At 40.9% G+C, this 12,346-nt stretch overlaps 1 protein-coding gene across 1 annotated transcript in view; it reads right to left on the bottom strand.

Annotated features, from left to right (window-relative positions):
• Suclg2 (succinate-CoA ligase GDP-forming subunit beta) overlaps positions 1-12,346 on the bottom strand; it is a 254,151-nt gene that overhangs the window by 117,519 nt on the left and 124,286 nt on the right. Inside the window, exons 6-7 of the mRNA XM_045136042.1 lie at positions 11,924-12,013; positions 3,291-3,387 (exon numbers count right to left, since the gene is read on the bottom strand). Coding sequence (XP_044991977.1) covers positions 3,291-3,387; positions 11,924-12,013 — 187 coding nt within the window. The remainder of the gene's footprint in view (positions 1-3,290; positions 3,388-11,923; positions 12,014-12,346) is intronic.

Genomic DNA, 12,346 nt, shown 5'->3' with positions numbered 1-12,346 from the left:
AACAAACAAACAAACAAATAAATAAATAAATAAAATAAAGTCAAATCCTTGTGTGATACAGAGCTCTGAATTATGAGATCAATTATTAAATCCATTTCAATGAACAATGTTCTGTTACCAAGATTTCTAAATGAAAATGATTTAAGTATCTGAAGTATAAACAATAAGATTATCAATATTGGTAAGATATAAATGACTACATTTACAGCTCCTTATTAAACGACTGCTTTAGGGGCTTGTGACTATGACGAGGATCAATTTGTACAGGTGGCCATTAATCACCATTTCCTAATTGGTTTTAATTTGACTACTGCTCATTAGAGTTATAAACCAACACTCTCATTTAATTGTGATAATTCAGTAGCTCAGTTTTTATGGTACAATGAACAAACCAATAGTTAAAGATAATTTTGGTCTTAAAATAGCATGGAAAACTTCAACATTAATGAACTGTACATACAGAATGTGTTCTGTGGTGATGCCTTTAAAAATGCTTACTTTCTTTCTTTTAATAATTAAAAAGCAAATTTCAAACTTCATGAGGCTCGTGAATGCTCACTGAGAAAAGGTTACTGCACCGTTCTGCTCCCTGCTGCTGCTTCACAAGGGAATGGCTCATGACAGCCTGATTACTATCCCAGGCCATAGGTAATTTTATTTCAGTTTTTGTATGCTCATGTTTGTACAGATGCACACATGTGCACATGCATGCGGAGGCCAAAGAACAACCCGGGTGTCCCCAGGAACGCCATCCAGTGGTTTTTGAGAGACAGTTTCATATTGGTTTGAAGCTCACCAGTTAGGCTAGGTTAGGTGACCAGTGCCCCGCAGTCATGTTCCTGTTTCACCTCCCTGCCCCAGAAACACAAGCATGTGAGCATGTGCCACCACATCCGGCATTTCTATGTGGGGGTTGGGGATTAAACTCAGTCCCTATGCTTGTAAAGCAAGCATTTGCCAACTAAGCTAATTCCCAAACCTGTTTGTCTGTCTGTGTCTTTCTTCATTGAGACTGATACTTGCTATGTAGCCTAAGCTTGCCTGGAACTTGCAATCCTCTTGCCTCAGACTCCTTAGTGTTGGGATTATAGACCTGTGTCTCCATGAATGGGTCAATATATGATTTTAGGAACCTTTACATTGAATTCCTTGGTTATCTGCCCCTAAATATAGCATGAATTTTCACTTGTATTCTCAAAACTGGAGAACACTTCTGGTAGCTCTAATTAAATCAAAATAATAGTTTAAAAAATAAAACAGCACTATAGGAATAAAATGACAGCTGTTGGAGTGTGGCCTAGTACATCAGAGACAACATGTGGCTAGACTCAAAGAAACACAGGTTGTAATCCTACCTCCCAGAACTAGTTGCCCACAGAGAGGCACTATAATGCACAATCCTCTATAAAATGGGGGTAATAATTTGTAACTTTATAGCACTGTATTCAAGAATTTTAAAATATGTAAGTTTTTCACAATGCCTGGCATACGACTTTTTCTCTTCCTCTGTATATGAAATATTGATGGTTTTATAACCAACACAATTAAAACGTAACTATTGAGATACAGTAGGTTGCATATGCATGACAGCACAGATTTTTATCTGGTGGTTAAGGTATGAGCCATGTGGTATATGATTTTTAGTGGTTACCTACATGTGAACTCTCTGTTGGTTATTGGCGTGAGTCATGTGATACATGACTGTTAGTGATTTCCTAACTGTGAACTCTCTGGGAGTTAACAGTGAGCCTTGGGATATATGACTCTGGTTACTGTTGTGAGCCACGTACTGTATGACTTTATTACGTGTGAACTCCTTGCTTGTCATCATCTAGAAATGATGTTTTGTCTCTATGCACTACTGAAGAGGGATTTCATTCATGCGTGTTGGTGATTGGCCTATTTGCTGTCTCTCTCTGAGTATTTATACATAACCCAGCTCACTGTATTTCCTCCGCTATTCCACGGTATGTGTATCCATTTTACCACTTCGGTTTAAGACAGAATTGTGAGGCTTGGGCACAGATGGGAGCCACGCCACTTGCACCCAGAACCGTTCACGTGCTTCTGCATTTGTACTCGGGCACCTCTGGGCTCCAGTGACATGGTCGCTTACCTTTTCTGAGATTGACTACAGCACCTCTGCTACGGAGAAACACTTTGGGCTCCAGCACAGCATATTTACACACACAGATCTACTCCATCCACCCATTCACTGCAAATCCCTATTTAGTGACTGTTCCCAACATGTCAGACATAAAAGTGAAACATGCTAAAAGACCAGGTTCACAGGGCTTATACTCCGGCTTCACTACTCTACTGAGGCACTATCCCACTCCTGTCTTCCAAGGTTCATGGAACTTATTCCCTGCCTTCACTCCTCCACCCATTTACTATCCCGCTCCCATCTGTCCTTAACAAGTTCATAAACCTTTGCTATCAGTAAGACTGGATCCCTATTCAAGACAGGTTAGAGACGGTAGCTGCTAAGAGATAAGTTTACACCCCAGAAATATTTGATGGAAAGAAGAAACCATCCTCACCAAACTATTTCCTCCAATCTGAGCCAAAGTAGAAAACAAAGTAAGATTAGTGTGGTGGTTTGAACCAGGAGCTGCCTATAAGCTTGTATGTTCAGAATGCTTGATCCCCAGGTGGTGGAAATTTTGGGGGTTGGAACCTTGATGTAGAAGGTGTATTGCTAGGGGTGTGCTTATGGGTGTTATTCCAAGTACCCCCTTGCTAGAATGGGGCTCCCTCTTCTGTTTTTGTTTTCCAGCTGATACTGCCCCTCCAGACAGTACGCCTGAGTAAACTAAAACTTACTTCCCATCAGCTGCTTCCCGTCAAGTGCTTCATGCCAGCAACAAGAAGGTAACTGCAACACTTAGCAAGAGAGAAACAGGGGTTTCGGGGTGGCAGGTGAGACTATGTGTGGTTCTGATAGAAGCAGGTCATGCAGGAGTGCTCACCCCCACCTGAGCAGCAGCAGCAGCAGCTGGTCTGCAGAGACGAGGGCCCAGTGTTTGTGTGTGCTCATGAATGGGGTGGGGGAAAGCGGGTGTTTCAAACAGGAAATAGCCTCCTCAGAGGCTTGCCATTTGTCGGCAAACAAACTGGAGTCCTAAAATGTTCAAATGCATCACGGGAGCAGTTGAAACTCTGGTAGAAATTAAATTACTGAAAGAAATGAAAGCAAAACTGCTGCGACAGTATTTTTTTGCAAGTTAAGTTACACTTTGCATAAATAATTATAACATATTCATGTGTATTTTCTCTCTTGTCTTTACCTTGTCCTTCTGGAGTCTCACCAAAGGGATTCACTTCCACCTGAGTGGCATCAATCTTCAGGAAGAGGTTATATAGCTTCTTAATTTGATCCGCAGCCTAAACGTGACCAAGTGAAATGGAATTACACCAAAGCAGTAAAGGGAAAGTTATTTTGCTCCATTAATGAAATCTTTATTACACCTTTATTTTCAGCTAGGTTTTCTGAAGGGGAAAATAGAAAAGGATAATTATTTTAATTTCCACAGCTATTCATTAAAGGGAATTGCTCAACTTTCTTCCAGATACCAAAAGAGAGCATTATCAAGAAGATCAAATATTTTCAGTACAGCTTAAAAATGTTATTAGTCTTTCTGCAAATTATCATGTCCCTATTAGTCTTTTAGAGTGCAACATAAGCTACAATCACTAACAGAAGCATGCTCTGTAAGTAAAAGATAACCATAATTTTGAGAGTTTATAATGACAAGGTTTTTCTCATTATGCTCAAATAGAAGTTATTATATTCACCAATCCAAGCCCATATTCTACAAATCAACAATTACTGAGTGTCTACTGGAAATCGTTAAGAGACAGAAGGATGAAAGTCTGGAACTTGGCAGTTTTGGAATCGCACACTTCAAACAAAAAGCAGGATAATCCATGTTATGCCCCTGGCTTCACTTTTGCCACACACTTAAAATCACCTCATTCTTCTCTTTGTGTCTGTGGTGTGAATACGTGTGTTTGTGTGTGTGCGTGCGCACACACTTGCACACGCTCACTGCATGGGACGGCAGATGGTGACAGCAGGTGTTATCTTCAATTGTTCTCAACCTTATTGATTGAGACAAAGCCCGTCACTTGAACCCAGAGCTCATCAATTTGACCAGTTTAGCTAGTTAGCTTACCCAGGGATCCACCTTCCAAACACTGGGCTGTAAATGCTTCCCCAGCATTTACATGGGTGCTGGGGATCAGCAAAATTTATCTACTAAGCCATCTTCCCGGTCTTCATTCATTCTCCTCAACCAACACTTACCTACTGCCCATGTGGTAACAGGCTGCTCATGTCTGTGCTGGGGCATGGGACGGCATACGCATGGGTCAGGATACCCACTTTAGAGTTCATATTCACAATGACCAGGGCGAGACGGGCGTCGTGGCTTCATGTGGGATACCTCCCTCATTTTGGGTCCTATATTATTTTCCAGGCCACCTGCTGCCTGTGCCAGCCCTGCAGAATCTGCAATCGGATCCACTTTGGCAAGTCTCCTTCATACACACACCTTCTCTACACACACCCAGGGATCTAACTCCAGACCAGTCTCCTTCAGGCCTCTCTACATATGCCCAGGGATCTGAATTCTACAGGCTGAATTTCTAGGTTGCTGGACTGATGGGCTCCCAGTTCTGTTCTATGGAGGAGAAATGGTGGTAGAAAGAAAAGACCTGTGTGTTGGGCTGGAGAGATGGCTTAGCGGTTAAGCGCTTGGCCTGTGAAGCCTAAGGACCCCGGTTCGAGGCTCGGTTCCCCAGGTCCCACGTTAGCCAGATGCACAAGGGGGCGCACGCGTCTGGAGTTCGTTTGCAGTGGCTGGAAGCCCTGGCGCGCCCATTCTCTCTCTCTTTCTCTCTGCCTCTTTCTGTCTGTCTCTCTCTAATAAATAAATAAATAAAAATGTTTAAAAAAAGAAAAGTCCTGTGTAGTTATACTTCTTTCTTCAGGTTTCTTCAAAGTTCTTACAGCACCTATGTAATGAACTTCTTAGACATAAATTCATACAAGGTCAATACTGAAAGTGGATCCCAATTTCATTGAAGAATTTCTGTAGATTTTCTTCTTTTTAGTATATGTATTTTTGTTTATTTGAGAGCGACAGACAGAGAAAGAGAGAGACAGAGAGGGAGGGAGAGAATGGGCATGCCAGGGCCTCCAGCCACTGCAAATGAACTCCAGAAGAATGCACCACCTGGTGCATCTGCCTTACGTGGGTGCTGAGGAATCAAGCCTCTAACCGGGTCCTTGGGCTTCACAGGCAAGCACTTAACAGCTAAGCCATCTCTCTAGCCCTTTATTTTTATTTTTTATGAGAGAGGGAGAGAGAGAAAGAAAAAAAAATTGGTGTGTTAGGGGCCTCTAGCCACGGTAATCAAACTCCAGATGCATGTGCCACCTTGTGCACACGTGTCGCCTCGAGCATCTGTCTTATGTGGGGTCTAGAGTATTGAACCTGGATCCTTAGACTTTGCAGGCAAGTGCCTTAGCTGCTAACCCATATCTCCAGCCCTAAATTATCTTCCTCATATATTTTATGTCCATTTGTAAATGATCTTAATTACTAGTTGAAATCTGACGTCTATAAATAAATGGAGACATAATTAGTAAGGCTGAATTTTATTTTGAGACTAGGTCTCACAGTGTATCTCAGTATGGCTCTCAAGTTGTTATATAGCTAAAGTTAGCTTCAAACTCATGATTTTCTTTTCTCATTCCTCCCACCCCCAAAGCTGGACTTACATTCAACATCATACCTGACCAAGACTAAATATTTTTAATATTAAGCATATCCATAATAAAAGAGACTCACACTGAAACTGTGCATAAAATACCTGTTCTCACCTACTACATTTACTAGTTATCTAGCTAGGTAATGTGCCTAACTAGTACAGACTCCTGAAGTATACCAGGATTTCCCACGATCTTATCTCCCTACCACAGCTCCTCAGTTTTTCTGAAGCAGACACCAACAGTTTCTGCTTCACCTAGGAGATATGGCATGCACTTGCTAGTAGACATACATACTTTTCATCTCAAGTACAAACAATCTTGATTCTAGGCTTTTCTTTACTTACTGAAGACATTCCCCTGGCAAGATAAGATTGCTTTTATTCTTTTAATTGTTGGCATCATCTTTTACTGTGTGGAAGCATCCTAATTCATTTAGTCATCACTGAAATATGGTCATTTGGGATGTTTCCAATCACTTGATTTACTTCAAGTGTTGCCTTATCTCTGTAGCTATATCACACATGTGATTAAATATGTCTAGGGTAAACCCCCAGAATGGAGTAAAATGAATGGATGCATTGCAAATGTCGGTGACTGTTGGTCACTGCTCTTGGTAAATGATCCCCGACTTCTTCGCTCACAGAGCAGCATGGGAACACTTGTTCTACTCACACCACCTTCAACTGCGCCATGGAGAGTGTGGCTGGTGAGAACAAGGGTTTCATGCGGTATGGTTCCAGTGTGAGTTTCTTCTACTGTGGCAAGTCTGAACATCATCTGACCTCTTAAGAGATTCTGCATTTCCTTCTCTTTGACTTTTGCTGGGTTTCCTATGGAGATTTGAGCTCTTTCTTATTAATGTAAAGGAAATGGTTTGATGGGAAGAAAACTGCTCTTTATCTCATGTAAATTGAAAACACGTTTCCCCTTTAACATTTATATTTCAAACATGTTTTTGTTTCTTCTGCCACATGGGAATTTGAGAACAATCATGTCACTCTTCTTTCATGGCTTCTGGCTTTGTGTCAGACTTTCAAAAGGCCAATTGCCTTCTGAAAGTAGCTAACAAAATAAAGCTCTCATAATTTTGTTTAGTTTATGATTTCTTTTATATAATGTTGCAAGTTTTTTTCTTATCCAAATAGAACTGTATTTAATTACAGAGACAATTTACAACTAATTATAGAAGAACTTTTGTGGTTTCTGTGATATGATCTTGCTCTATTATCCAGGCTGGTCTTGTGCTCATGACCTGAAGGAGTCCTCCTGCCTCAGCTTCTCAGTTAGCTAGAAATATAGACATGCAACTTCATACTTGGCTTTTTATTTGCTACTGACGTGGGGGCAGGGTATGAGGACTCTAGAACATTAGTATGAGCTTGCTGCAGTGTAGCTGGATGAGGGAGGCCTCCTGTCTACCCAGACACTCTCATGCCCACTTAGATAGCCAGTACATCATCACCACTTTATAAACGCTTGCTGAATTAATGATTAATTCAAAAAGGAGAAGTTATATGATAGAAATAATTTTAAAAACATATTTTCTTAAGATTTATATCAGGACTGGAGCAACAGCTCCATGGTTAAAGGCACTTGCTACAAAGCTGGCTGACTTGAGTTTGATTGCCCAGCACCCATGTAGAGCTGGACGTAAAGTGGCTCACACGTTTTGATTCCACCATACCTAAGACAGTGGGAGAGAAAGCCAGGAAAATCCCGAATCTCCCAGGCCAGCCAAACTGGCATTTGTTTACAATGACAAGAGAGCCTGTTTCAAAGGTTTAAAGAAGACCACAGGTACCTTGAGGTTGTCCTCTGACCTCCACACCACCTCCCATATGTGCACACACACAAATTAAAAAAATAGTTTTAAGAAAGAGATATCCAAGCATTTCAAAATTGCTTTTGAAAAAAATGTCTGATAAAAGCTATAGAATATGAAATTCACCACCATAAACATTTTCAGGTGCACAGGTGGTTCAACAGGATTCCAAGTATTCAGGTTGCTATACAACCTCTTCCTACTTATTCATTATCCCAAACTACAACTCTACACTCAGGTACAGAGCACTGTGGTTGAAAGGTTTCTTTCACTCAGAAATGCATTGTGGGGGCTGGAGAGATGGCTTAGTGGTTAGGGTACATGCTTGTGAAGCCTAAGGACCCAGGTTTAATTCTCCAGGTCCCACGTAAGCCAGATGCACATGATGGCATATGCATCTAAAGTTCGTTTGCAGTGGCTAGAGGCCCTGGTATGCCCATTCTCACTCTCTCTCTCTCTGGCTCTCTCTCCCTCTCTCTGGCTCTAATAAATAAATGAAAATAAAATCTTTTAAAAAGCTTTAAAAAACAACAACACATGGTGGAAGTAAATCCCCACTGCAAGACATTAAGCAGGTAGAAGAAATCTGCTTCTGGTATGAGGCAGGAAGGTCCTTAGAATGAGACAAGGTCAGGAGATTAAGTATTGGTGACTGTGGAAGAGGGAAGTAGCCCAAGACACATAGACTTCCCATCGCTTACTATGTGCTGCTTTGCACTGTCTGGGGTCTTTGGCATTAAGAAAGCCAAGTTCATATAAGATCCCAGACCTTGGACCAGAACCATGAGCCAAAATAAATCACATTCCTTTGTAAAGATACCAAAACTTGGGTATTTCATTATAAAAATATAAAATGAATTAATTTATCCATTAAATAATTTCACTTTCCTGTTTCTCTCTTTTTATTGGCAACTACCATTCTTCTTGCTATTTCTGAGTTCAAGTCTTCCAGGTACCTCAAGTACATGGAACCATACAGTATTGGGAGTTTCAGAACTGTCCCTCTTGGATAAAATAGGATTACTATAAATGATACTCATGACATATCTGAAAAACTTGACAATTTTTGATCATGGTATACTTTCCCACAACTTTAGTTTTAGTTATTTTTTTCCACAAACATCTTAGAAAAGTCATTTTAGCCAAGGTATAGAGCTGATAGTTTAAATATATAAGAAGAGATATCATCTTAATTTCTTTTAATATTCATAGATTAAAGTTCAGGATCAATAGTATGAGAAACAGGAAAAGCATTGATAACTTCACAGAGTAATCATTTACTGTAGTTCACTCAAGAGTGAGGTCTCTCCAAAGTGCTTACACTACATCCGAGACAAAAATTCGGTAACTAAAAGTCACATTGTCCCTAAGGGGCTTCTAAAAGACCCTATTTTTATTACTGGATCAGTGACCAATGAATTTTAAAGGTTTTCCTTTCTCACATGCCGTGTATGCTCTGTCTCCCCATCCTTGTTCCTGGAAAACCTCACCAGTGCACATGGCTTGGGCCAGCACCACGCTTCAGACTCCTGTTTCTACATGTACTGCCAATAGGCCTCCCTCGTTCACAGCCCATATCCCTTCCTACCGTGCTGACGTGCCAGACACCTCTCAGTAAATTATAAGCTGTTTACAACCAACATTCATATTTCTCTCTCTGCCTCTGTAACTCTGTCTCTGTCTTAGACGTGTGTTCTAAGTCAGCAAGCTGACCTCCACTGATCTCGGAGCCCATGAGGAAGAATGGCCATCTTGCTGCCATTATTCTCATGTACTGGCAGAGTAAGCAACCTACAACCTACCATCATTCAGTGAGACCAAGCAAATAAATAAAATATTTATTTATTTTAGCGTGCCCTTTTCTATATAAAGAGGTTAGGTCGAGGTCAACAGTTCTACATGAGATGCTGTCCCAAAAGCAAAACAAACATACAAACAACAAAACAATTTACATTCCTTGATGAATCAACTTAAAATGGCAACAGAGCTGCTTAAAGACCCTAGAATACTTGTAAGTTCATCTTCCTCCCCTAGGTGATAATCATTTAAAACTAGTGTTTCAGGCAACAGGAAAACATGCTTATATTATTTAAGAGTTATAAATAACTCTAATGTTCTTTTATAAGATGGAGGCTGCAGAGATGTTTTAACACATACTTAATGCTATTAATACTTTCTCTAGAAGTTTCTAGTGTATTCTTCTTCTAAGCTTTCAAACAACCTGGTGAGCAGCTTTTGCCCAATCTGAGATTACTTGCCTGCCAGGACAAGCTACCTATATTGTAGTCCCCCTAGGAAACTCTTCAAGGTTCATAGCCTGAATGCCTTGTTTAACTTACTCGTGCAAATGAAAAATGTTTCCTGGGGACATAATGGAACAGACCAAGCAGTCCATGGGCTCCCACAACCACAGCAGTGAGCACAGTGGTGAGGGGCCTGCCCTGACAATGGTGTAGATCTAGCAACGGTGACAGCAGATCAGCAGTGCTTTCACACCAGTCTAGATTAGGGCCAGAGTATGGTTTCAGTGTTGTTACCTCCAGGGAGGACAGGGGTTCTGGGACCAATCTTCCATGAATTCTACAGGACACCTACACTCTGTAACTATTGTGCAATCCAGGCCAAGACCTTACACATCACCTAGTTATTAACTTTTCACCATGACGGAGGAAGGTAAATGTAGCCACTAAGTTGTTCTGAGGGAGCACTGAATTGAAGAGCATGCCTATGTACATATACCATCAAGCACCATTAGTTAGGCCAGAGGCAGAACAGGGATAAGATACTCGTAACAGATTCTGTACCTCAAAAGCTTTGAGGACAATTGTTCTGCCTTTGAAGTTAAGGAATATGTGGTGTTTGAATGTATGCCACAGACTCTGACATTTTTCATTAAGATTAAAGTACCTCCTTAAGTCCTCAGCAGGCAAAGTTCCAGCTTTGGGGAGATGTCACTGGGGAAGATCTTCTAGTCTAGACCTAAGGTGTATACAAAGCCACGTGGCTGTTTGTATTAGCTGGTTTTTTGTTTGCTGGTGATGGCTGTATCCCTCGGCTATGCTGATGTCTGATGGAGTGAGCCAATTTCTCCACCACTGATGGAGTTTCCCCTGGATTCTGTAAGTGTGAAATAAACCCCTTCCTCATGGAAGCTGCTTCTGGTCATGTGTTTGTCCAGCAACAAGAAGGTAACTACAACAGGGTATGATTGCTAAATTGGTATACTTCAAGGTGTTCAGAGTAAAACACTGCCTTCATGTGATCAGCACTCACTTCAAATGAGCCTTACTTATAAAACAGTGGCAACAGGTCATGTAATGCATTATCTTTGTCTGTTTGATGGTAGTGCTTAGGACTGAATCTAAGGTTTTGAATATTCTAGGCAAGTACTTTACCATTGAACTGCACCCCTACTCCAATAACCCATATTTATGAAGAGCTGACATAAATGTTTTCAGTCACCATTATATTCAATCCCCAACCTCCCTTCCAGTATGTGGTCACTATTCCTGTTTTACAGAAAACAAGACCAAATTTTGAATGGACTGATCATGCATGTGCCCAGTAGTAACAACAGCAGTGCTTCCAAAACAAACAAATATATAAATAAAAATAGGGCTGTGGGTCTGGCTCAGTTGGTAGAGTGCTTGCGAGCATGCTGAAGCTCTAGGTTTGATTCCCAGCACCACATAACCTGAGGGTGTTGGTGCATGGCTGTAATCCCAGCACTGAGGTGGAGGCAAAAGGATCAGTAGCTGAAGGTCATCCTTTGCTACATATCAAATACAAAGCCAGTTTGGGTTACATGATTCCATCTCAAAAACAACAGAAGAGGGCTAGGGAGATGGCTTGGTGGTTAAGGTATACGCCTGTGAAGCCTAAGGACCCCGGTTGATTCCCCAGTTCCCATTAAGCCAGATGCACAAAGGGGTGCATGCATCTGGTGTTCATCTGCAGTGGCTAGAGGCCCTGACATGCCCATTCTCTCCATTTCTCTTTCTCTCTCAGATAATTAAAGTAAATTAATTATATTTTCAAAAACACATAACAACATCAATTAGGTCATTAAGCATCATAAAGTACATGCACCTACATGCAACACAAACAGATCTCGACACAGACATGTATGTGTATGTATGTACATGTCATCAGTATTCTCTCTTGTAATGGCAGGAAATATGTTTTCCAGCATAAACAGGTGAAGGAGATAAAAATATAATCTGCATATTCTTTGTTAACCACAAACATCAGAAGCAATTAGGCAAGTCCTCCAACATTTTCTGAAACAAATTATACATACTATCCCCTAATGGCTTATGTACCTGGTTTTTCATAGGCCCAAGGAAGCCCAGATTTTCTGCCATCCGCTGAGCTTGGCTGTCTTTTATCCCTTCAAAAATGTCAATCTGCTCCTAGTAAAAATATATCAAATGAACAAAATTCAGTCAGTCAAGTGGGAAGATTTATGACCTCAAGAAGAATGCTTAATGTTTATCTGCAGACAGTAATTAGAGTGTGGCACCTTTCCACAGGGCTTGGGGCAGGGCTACTGCGGCTGCCTATAGGGTATGTTTTAATTAGCAGACCATCTATGAAACAACTCTTCCAAAAACTATATAATTCTTCAAGGTGGCATGCTGACAAGACAATCTGATGCCAGTTTTCACTTCTAATTACTATCCAGATGGCAGTGATGAATATTTAGTCAGTTAATTCTTATGACACCTTTTGGAAGGCATCCAAAG

This window comes from Jaculus jaculus, chromosome 16, assembly GCF_020740685.1.
Source record: "Jaculus jaculus isolate mJacJac1 chromosome 16, mJacJac1.mat.Y.cur, whole genome shotgun sequence".
NCBI classification, from domain to species: domain Eukaryota; kingdom Metazoa; phylum Chordata; class Mammalia; order Rodentia; family Dipodidae; genus Jaculus; species Jaculus jaculus.
The sequence above is the reverse complement of the archived record's forward strand: the minus strand, read 5'-3'. Positions and strand labels throughout refer to the sequence as shown.